This window comes from Bos indicus, chromosome 11 (assembly GCF_029378745.1).
Source record: "Bos indicus isolate NIAB-ARS_2022 breed Sahiwal x Tharparkar chromosome 11, NIAB-ARS_B.indTharparkar_mat_pri_1.0, whole genome shotgun sequence".
Classification (NCBI taxonomy): domain Eukaryota; kingdom Metazoa; phylum Chordata; class Mammalia; order Artiodactyla; family Bovidae; genus Bos; species Bos indicus.
Window position 1 is genome coordinate 101,326,139 of NC_091770.1, and position 9,575 is coordinate 101,335,713.

Here is a 9,575-nt window from a genome sequence, read left to right on the forward strand (position 1 = left end):
TTCGCTGGGTCACTACTTAGGAGGAGGTCTCTGGGCCTCGCTGACCTTTCTCTCCCTCCCCTTGACCCCCGCAGCCAGCCTGTGGTTCTTTTCTCCTGCTCTCCCTAGAGTGTAAAATTAGGTTGATTTCTGCTGTGGTCTGTCAAGAATCTCTCCTGCTGGGGGAGGGCCTTGGTTCCTCGTCTGGAATGAGAGACCCTGGAGTGCAACACGGGCTTGCTCTCGGACGTGCGTGCCATCCTCCTAACTATGCCCCTTGTCCGGCAGCTGACGATGCCCCTGCCTGGCTCCCAGCTGCCTCTGCCCCGGTACGGCTCCGGGCAGCAGCCCCTGCTCCTGCCACAGTCCATCCAGCTGCCCCAGGCGCAGAGCCTGTCAGTCGGGGCCCCCCGCAGGATCCTTGCCCCCGGGTCCCAGCCTTCGGTCCTCAACACCAGCAGAGAGGTGAGGCTCACTCCGTCTTGCTGTGATCCTGGGATGAGGGGCAGGGTAGTCCTGGCCTTGGGGGTCCCTCCTGGTAAGTCAGGAGCCATAGCTGTTGTACAGCGTGGAGGCTCTGGGCCTCACCAGACGGCTGGCTTCCTGCTCTCTGCCAAGTCCTCTCGGTCCCAAGGCAGGAGCTCCTTGCTCACCTGTCACTAACAGCATAGACAGGCCTGGGTGTGTGGATCAGGAGAGCCTTACGGGGCTGCTGCTGAGGTCTGGGGGCCAAAGCCCTTGCCAGCTCCAGGGTTCCACACAGGGCGGCCTCGGGATGGTGCGCAGTCCATCCTCCCCATCTCATGGTACCACCACCCCCACCCTGCAGCCCCGGCTCTGCCCAGGGTGGTGGTGTGGGGGCAGCTGTCCCCAGGGCCCTCCTGTGACTCTGTTGCTTCCCTTCCCGGTATCTCTAGTCCTCTCAGATGGAGATGAAGGGCTTCCACTTTGCCGACAGTAAACAGAATGTTCCTTCAGGAGGCTCCGTGCCGTCACCACAGGCCTACAGGTAAAGCCCATCCTGGGGTTGGGCGCTCACAGTGAGCCCGCAAGGTGCAGCCATGGGCCCCGGGAGAGCAGGGCGCTGAGGTGGGGTCGCCTTTGTCAGCCCACCTGTCACCAGGAAGCTGCAGTGCGGGGATGCAGGAGACTCGGGGCTGGTTCTGCTTTTAATCATTATCATAAACTGTTCTGATGCCAGAGAACTTTGTGGAGAAATAGGGAAAGGAAAGGTTGATGTTACGATAACATCAGGCCCGACCCTGGCTACTGGCAGCCTTCTCACCAGATTCTTCGTAAAAGACTCACTGGCATGGGGGGTGCACACTCTGGAGCGGGGATTCCTCTCCTGGGGCCACGTGTCCCCATGGGCTTCTGACCCACCAGGGCTTGCTGCTCTGGGCTCACAGGCATGAGTGGACCTCCTCTGGATCTGCCTCCACCTCTAGTAAGTGTTCCAGGTCGCTTGCTGGATTCAGAGGGGGCTTGGTGTGTGTGAGCCATGGGCTGAGTTATGGCTGACCCTTGAACGATACAGGGGGTAGGGGTGCTAACCCTCCACGCGGTTGAGAATCAAGTATACCTTCACAGCCGTTCATGCCCACGGTTCCCTATTTGAGGATTCAGCCCACTGTGGGTTGTGTAGTACGTGTATATTGGAAAAAAATGTGTGTGTAAGTGGACCCCGTGCAGTTGTTCAAGGGTCAGCAGTTCTTAGTATGTTAGCGTCCAGTTCTGACAGCTTTTGCACCGGCTGGGAAGGCCCCACACTCTGGGGTCTGGCCCAAGGGTTGGCACAGTCAACTCTTGTTAACCGTGGAAGGTTCCTGGAATTCCCTCCTGTTTGCCCGTGAGGAACACAGGTGTGCGTGACCTGCAGGGCCTGTGCGAGGTGACCGCGTAGCTGTGGCTGAGCTCACCCCCCACACAGCCAGCCGCCTGCCCCCTCGACCCGGGGCGTGGAGGCCGGTCGCCCTCCTTCACGTCAGTCCTTTTCCAGATGCAGTTCCTGAGAAAGGGGTTTTTGTCAATTGCCCCCTGATTCATTATCTTTCCTGTTCTTATTTTCACTCTCTTGGCTTGACTTTTTTCCTGTTTGTTGTTTTCAAGCATATTTTTCATACAGGCCAAAACAGGCATATTTTTCATACAGACCTGTAAAAAGTATGTATGGGCAGCAGCAGCAAACAATGAGTTTGGGTAGAAAAAAGGAAGCTTCAGGCACAAACAGATTCCCCTGCTGCCACAGGCAGGTTTTATCCCCGTCTGATTGGAGAGCCTTCCTTGGAGGCAAACCCGGAAAAGCCACGCTCACGTAACCAGAGTCGCTTGTGTCCATTCACTGTTGGCACGGCTGCAGCAGCTTTGTTTTTGGGAGAACACTTAGAAAAGACAAAGTGTAGCTGGTAGCCTTTGTTGGTGTCTTAGTGGGGTTGGGAGAATGGGAGTGGTTTACAGTGCAGTGTTGCCCACGTTTTCTGGAGACAGGGCTTCAGATGCATGCCCTGTCAAAGAAGGGTTCCTTGACCAGATATTTCCGGCGGGGGTGAGCCCAGGAGGGCTTGCTGGGGAGTCAGGGTGCACCTCAGCAGAGAGCCTGCATTCCTCTGGCCCTCAGGGGGTCTTGTTGAGCTCTTCTTATGACCTTTGACCACAGAATCCTTTTACACATGTTTTTTAGTCACTAAGTGGTGTCCGACTCTGTGGCCCCATGGCCTATAGCCCACCAGGTTCCTCTGTCCATGGGATTTCCTAGGCAAGAATACTGGAGTGGGTTGCTATTTCCTTCTCCAAGGGATGATCCCTGTGTAGGGATTGAGGCCGCATCTCCTGCGTTGGCAGGCAGATCCTTCACCACTGAGCCACCAGGGAGGCCCTTTTTCCCACACAGCACCTGATTGATTAACATCCTTGGGGCTAGTTGTCTGTCAGTGGGACACATGCAGAAAGGGGATTTACATTTTTATTACTTTTGGTATTATTCTCTGCTACCTACTGCCCTTCACTTCCCAAATGAAGACTGGAAGGATGCTTGGCACAGCGCATGTATCAGGCTTTCGGGGGGCGGGGGGCACGCTGTGTAGCTCGCAGGATCTTAGTTCCCCAGCCAGGGGTCGAACCTGGGCCCCAACAGTGTGAGCACCTAGTCCTAACCTCTGGATCACCAAGGAGTTCCCTTCTTTTTAAAGTCTAAACTCCTATTGGAGTTTAAGCTCATTTTTATTTTTTATTTATTTCATCAATTATACATACACATATGTATCTGCCATGGCACTCGGCTTGTGGGATCTTAATTCCCTGACCAAGGATTGAACCCAGATCCATGGCAGTGAAAAGCCGAGTCCTGACCACTGGACACCAGGGAATCCCTTCATGTGTCAGGTCTTACAGCCCTTTTGTCTGGAGCATCAAGTTGGTCCAGAGCCTCCAAACCTGAGAGACGGTTGGTGACTGTCTGTCCTTTGGTCGGTGTCTGCCCATGGTGGGGACCTGGCCACCGCCCCTCAGGTGCATCCTGTGAACTGGGTTGGAGGTGCCAGGGCCCCGTGGCGACACCCTCGCCCCCCGTGCTCTGGCTGTCTGGGTCTGTATCCTCCGATGGAGGCTTGACTCCGTTTCCGTGGTGACGCGTGTGTTCTCACCCCCTCCTTTGGTTTTTTCAGGCCTAGCTCTGCTAGCCCCAGTGGGAAGCCCTCTGGATCAGCAGTTAACATGGGCTCTGTGCAGGGACACTACGTTCAACAGGTAGAAGATGGCTTTCCAGACCCTCCAGCCCTGGACGCTTAGGCCCGTCTCCAAGTGCCAAAAGAGGAGGGACTGTCCAGCCCGTTTGCGTGCTCCTCTTAGAAAGAGACATGCCCTGGTGCTTAGAGAGTGGGCGCCGGGAGCCCGCATCCCTCCTGGAGAAGGCGCTTCTCCTTTTGCCGGGCGTCTGGATCCTTCCTTGTTCTGCTGAGAAGGGAGGATGCGGATTCCTCAGAGGAGGTGACGCCGGAAGGGGGACTCTCCCTCCGTAGCAATTGGGCTGTGAAGGCGCTGGGACCCGGTTAGGCCCGGGGGTCAGCTCTAGAAGCCGGGGGTATGCGGGCGCGTATGCGCCTGGCGTGTGTGCCTGTGCGTGCCGGCCTAGTAAGTGCTGTGTCTTGTCCTTGTCTTGGCCGGGTGGGGTCCAGACGGATTGACATTCTCCCGTTTATAACAAGAGGGCTGGCTCAGCATCTTTGCCTTCAGCACGATCTCTTCACTCCTCTAAAATGTGACCAGGCTCCAGAGCTCAGACAAGTCAGGTGTGGGATGTTAGCGAGACAGCCTTCCCGGCTGGTGGAGGTAGAGGCTCCGTTGTTCAGTTCACTTCTCCTAACTCAGTTCCCCAAGGGTCACTCTCTGAGTTGCTAGGCCTTAGCTTCTAAAGCTTTCTTGAGAACTCACAGCACCGTGTGAGGGGCAGAACCAGGCTGCTCACTCGGTGACACCCCTCACTGTGCAGAGTTGCAGCGTAAGGGGGCCCTGGCTGTGACTCTGGAGGTCACATTAGGGGCTTGAGGAAAGGCTCCCACAAAATGGGAGTCGGGAGGGTTGAGGATCTGGGAGGCCGAGTTGGACGAGAGGCCCCATGCCCCTGCAGCACGGGCTGGGGTGCACTGATTTGAGAAGGTCCCTGGGGTGGCCTTGGGTGGGCCACTCCTGCAGAGGCCCCTGGGCGGCACAGATGCTTCCCCGGGACCTGGGCCTCCTGCCTCTCCGAATCACTCACTCAGCGCCCTGGGAGGGAGCAGAACCTTCTCAGGCCAGGGTCCTGCCCAGGAGAGGCACTTCTGAGTCTTGGTCCTTGACTGGAAGATGGGCTTCTTAGGGTAGCTTTCCTCTGACGCAGGAGCAGGAAGAAGGTGGTGGGGCCATGGGTCCTGGCAGGTACGTCCGCGCAAGGCTGACTTCCTCTGTCTCCGTCTGTCTGTCCAAAGGCAAAGCAGCGAGTGGATGAAAAGCCCGGCCTGGGAGCCGTGAAGCTGCAGGAGCCACCCTCAGCCGCTTCCCCGCTGAAGCGAACTGGAGCAATCAAGCCCCGGGCGGTCAAGGTGGAGGAGAGCAAGGCCTGAGGGGCTGGGCCCGGCCTGCCCGGGAGGACTCTGCCCTTGGCCTCGCCACCGCCTGATGCTGGGGAGTCTCACCGAGGGATCCCCTGTCCACCTGCCTGGCCCGGACTTCGAGATCTCCCTTCTCTCCTCCACTCCCGAAAGCTCCGTTGTCCAACCGGCTTGTACCCGTGGATCTCTGGCATTGACCTGCTTGCTTTAATACGAAACGAACAAGCAAATGACTCCATTCCCATCTCCTTTCCATCACGACCGCGGAGTGACCGAGCGTGGAGTGACCGAGCGTCATGCCATGCAGACTAACCCCGCCCTCCCCCGCTTCTTCCCCTCCCCGCCTCCCGTCCCCGGGCACCGTGGTCTGGCAGCAGGGCCGTTTTAGTTTGAGGCTTTTTGTTTTAAAAAGCAGCTACAGGTTTTTACAGAAGAGAAAGGAAAAGAAAACAAAGACACAAGCTTTGTATAGCTGGACTTTGTCTGTCCTTTGCCACCCTCTCGCTGGCCGCCTCCTATCGCAGTAGTTTGCTGTCACCTCCCCTGCTCGATGTGGTAGGTCGCTGCGGTACCCGCAGGGGTGATGCTTGGGAGCACACCTCTTCTGCTCTCTCTCTGCTGGTTACTCGTAGAAAGAAGTGGTTTCAGACACTGCTCCTGAGCTCAGGAAGCGGTGACTTGCGGGGGGTGGGGAGCAGGCAGGTGGACTGGCATTTCAATGGCTTCCAGCCTCTGGGCTGATGACCACAGGGAGCTTATGGTCAGCCCATTGACGTTGATGTTTTTAGCGTAAGAATGACACAGAACTTCTATCTCAGACTCTTCCTAAAGCTGGTGGGGACATTGACCACTGGGAACCTGAGGTGAATCATGAAAATAAAAGGCAGTGGTATGTCCCGTCTTGACCAGGGTGGTGTGAGCTGACAGCACCACCCACCCCCCTGCCCCCCATCAGTGCCTGCTGCACCCACAGGGCCTGATGTCTTCTCATGCTCCCTCTCCTCCGAGCTGCCTTGTCTCTCTGGGTCCTCTGTCCATCCACCTCTCCTGCAGCTCAGCACTGGAAACCCCGCTGTCCTCTGTGGCGACAGGCGCCTGGACCATTGTCACAGGAGGTGACAGGTGTGGTTGGGGCTGTAGCCGCAGCCTGAGCTCTGGGAGGAGGCAGGAGGGCTTGCTTCTCTCTCTTTCTCCCCTCCCAGCTGTAGGCGCAGGCTATGGGGCCGGATAGGCCTGAGCGGGGCAGTGGGGTCTCCAGTCTTTCCAGAGGCCAGAGCAGGGCCCAAGGGGAGGTGGGCGAGTGCAGGGCTGGCAATGCTGCCGAAACAGCCCGCCTAGCCTGTTAACGTGTGCAGAGCTATTGCTGTCCAAATGTGGAGGCATTTTATGCTAAGTCTCTGTTTGATTTTAAAGTAAGAACTAGAAGGAAATCATCCTAAATTCCAAGGAAAGGTGAGGGGAAATTTGAAGTTTTGCCTATGCTCTTGAGAGAACTAAGCGCTCATCAACCTGCTGTTGCTGGCAGGTCTGGGGAAGACTTGGCTTGGAGGATGGGAAGCAGGGAGATGGCATGGCCCGCAGGGTCCGCCCGCAGCGTTGCCCCAGGTGGTGACGGCTACTTGGGCTGAGACTCGAGGCTCTGTTTGGTGCGGAATGCTGGGAAAGAAGGGCCTTAGGAACCGTTGTAGGCACTCGTTGCTCTTCGCTGTTTTAAGGAAGTGTGGGAACAACAGGCTTCTGGCAAAAGGTGCAGGGTTTCAACGTTTAATCAGTGGTGTCCAGCACTCCCCTCCTTGCCTCCACTCTCAGACCTTACTTCTCACTGGTGTGTTATTTTGTTTTTTCTTCTCCTTCATCCCGGAGTTTTTACTCTGCAGTCCTTTCTTGCAGGGCTGCCACTGGATGGAGCTCCCTGTGCGCTCACCTTCCCTTTTCTCCCTTCCCCCGCAAGCGCCTGGCTACTGTCCCCACTGAGACAGGGCTCCCCTCCCCTCCCGTGGCCCCTTCAGGGGCCTCGCCCTCACAAACAAACGTGGCCAGACCCCTCACACCTGATTCCAGTGCACATTGTCAAAGGAAAAAAGGCTTTCTCGTCTCGAAATGCAGCAGGACAGGCCTGCACACTGTTACAAACTCGTTAAGAGGTGTCCTCTCAGGGGACCTGCCCTCAGAGTGACAGTGCTTCCTGTTTGAGGAAAAAAATGAAAGGGTCACCTGTTCCCCAGCCCTTTTCTCTACCTACTCCTGTGTCCCCCCCACCCCCAGTAAAAACAAAACACTAGAATTTATTTATATGTATTGATGTCGTAGGTCTAGGTGGAAAAAGAAGTAAATGTTTCACTGCTCTATTTATATATAATGTCTGAATTATTCTGTGCAGGAAAGGCCAGGAAAATTGCATGTGAGGTTCAGTGCGTTTACCACCTTCGTGTGCCCAAGCTGCAGCCTCTTTCTGGATGAGACACAGATTTTACATTGAATTCTGGAGGCAGAGGGCGGGCCCTGGGCCCGCCCAGCACCCCATCCCTTCCTTGGTCTGATGAAATGCAGTAATTAATGCAGAGATGTTTTGGGGGGCAATCTCTCTCCTTTCATGTGGTTTTAGAGCCAATCTCCAGGTAATGGGACTTGGGGTCATATTTTGCCTTCACATCTCCATCCTCAGAGTACAAATCCACACAGAGGCCTCTGCCAGAAAGCCTTGGGTCGACTAGCGCGAACACGTAAACACTAGAACTCAACAATTTTCTGCTCCTGGGCAGGGTCAGGGGTCAGAGCCCTCTCACTTGGCCTTCAGCTGCTCAGATTCCCCTGCTTTCCCATGCTGGCTGCTCCACCCTGGCCGCTGATGATGCATCCTGTTCCTCGGCAGCCAGTGACCCTGTAGCACGGTGTGTCGTCCAGCATCAGTTCCTCTATGGGTAAAACCCAAGAGCGTGAGCTCGAGTGCCCACGCGGCCTCATCCACCCCCTGAAGGCTTCTTTGCCAGCTGTATTTGGTCTGGTTTTTGTTTCCCGTTTTGAATCAATGTTACTGTTTTCAAACTTGGAATTCCTACACTTTGGGCTCCAGGTTCCTTCAGGGAGAAAACTAAAGAATGACTATTACCCAGAAAAATCGGTCGGTCCGGTTCCAAAGCCATGGTCATTGCAGCAACTTCTGGGGACACTGGGGTGTCTTGTTACATATTGACATCAGTTCTGTCCAGCTCTGCCCTCACCCTCCTGTCTTGTAGATCTGCCTTCTGGACGGTTGACGAGGTTTGCCAAGGGCTGTGGAGGCTCAGAGTGTGCACTCACAGGCATGGTCTCAGAACTGGCCCGCTGAGGCAGCATGGGGTCAGCGGCTGAAGCCCCCTCCCTCCTGTGTGGTTTCCCTTCGTCGAGTAGCTGCATGTTACCTCTCAAATCTGTATTTGTCCCATTTTTCTTCTTGCAGAGCTAGCCTGGGTTAGAAGGTCTGTTGGAAATGGCCTTCGAGCACCAAGGACGCTAGGGTACTTAAACTTAGTACTGTTCTGTGATGACTGGGAAATGCAGACTTCAGAAAGCTGGCTCTTCCAGTTTGAAAAGTGAAGCGGACCTAAGACATCACCAGGACAGGAGCGGCTCAGTGTTGGCGTTGGACGCTGTCGCCCAGCCGTGCCCTCCACCGGGACCACCAGTGCACATCTGGCCAGTGATCTTCCAGGCGCATCCAACCTGCGTTCACCATTTCTCCACCCCAGTTAGGTGACCTCCAAGAGGCAGCAGTGTCCTTGAGGCCCTGCCTTCGGCATGTTACAAAGCCTCAGAGCGGAACTCTCTGCTGAGGCTCTCTGTGGATGACCTCCTTCCATGGTGAAAAGGGGGTCCTGCACACCAAGCTTTCAACCTCATGCCTTGCATAGTAAAAAGCGTTAGGGTTTTTTTGTTGAGAGGGTTGTGTTTTTTGTTTTTGTTTCTTTTTGATCTTATTTTGGCCTTTCCTATCTTTGTCTTTTCATGTAGACCAGATATTTGAAAGGGCAGACGATGGCTAAAAGGTGTAACGTGCAGCTTGTTTCTACGTGGTTTGGGGGAGCTTTTACCTTAGATGGGAAAATGGAACCCTGGATTCACCAGGCCATGGTGGCACCCTCCTCCTTCACCCTTCCCTCCGGTTCAGTACCTGTTGTTTCTCCTTTCAAATATGTGATTGTACTAGCTCTTTCCATATGAAAGAATTCTCCTTATTTAAATAAAAAAGTTTAAAAAAAAGACCCACTGAAACCAAACATGCTTTGTTAGGCTGTGTGTTCCTCGACCTTGTCATTTGACTAGAAATGGAAGAGTCTTCCCCATGTGTAGAAATGGAGAGAGACTGGGCAACGTGAGGGTGAGGAGGGGCTGAAGCCTGGGGTTATGAAGGTGGGTCTTTGCAGTGAGTGGACCTTGGCACTGCCTGCCCCCCTCACCCCACTCCCCTTGAGAAGGGGGTGGGTCACAGGAGTTAAGTGCTTGGCTGGTGTTGTGTTGCCACTTTTAATGTCC

At 55.2% G+C, this 9,575-nt stretch overlaps 1 protein-coding gene across 12 annotated transcripts in view; it reads left to right on the forward strand.

The window, feature by feature from the left end:
- PRRC2B (proline rich coiled-coil 2B) overlaps positions 1 to 9,319 on the forward strand; it is an 84,433-nt gene extending 75,114 nt beyond the window's left edge. For 9 of the 12 annotated variants that reach the window (XM_070799438.1, XM_070799441.1, XM_070799443.1 and 6 more), the window contains 4 exons: positions 268 to 444; positions 897 to 988; positions 3,642 to 3,723; positions 4,941 to 9,319. In XM_070799438.1, coding sequence (XP_070655539.1) covers positions 268 to 444; positions 897 to 988; positions 3,642 to 3,723; positions 4,941 to 5,075 — 486 coding nt within the window. In that variant the 3' untranslated portion in view covers positions 5,076 to 9,319. The remainder of the gene's footprint in view (positions 1 to 267; positions 445 to 896; positions 989 to 3,641; positions 3,724 to 4,940) is intronic. The other 3 variants (XM_070799445.1, XM_070799446.1, XM_070799450.1) reach the window with 1 other exon arrangement.
- Positions 9,320 to 9,575: the final 256 nt, after the last annotated feature.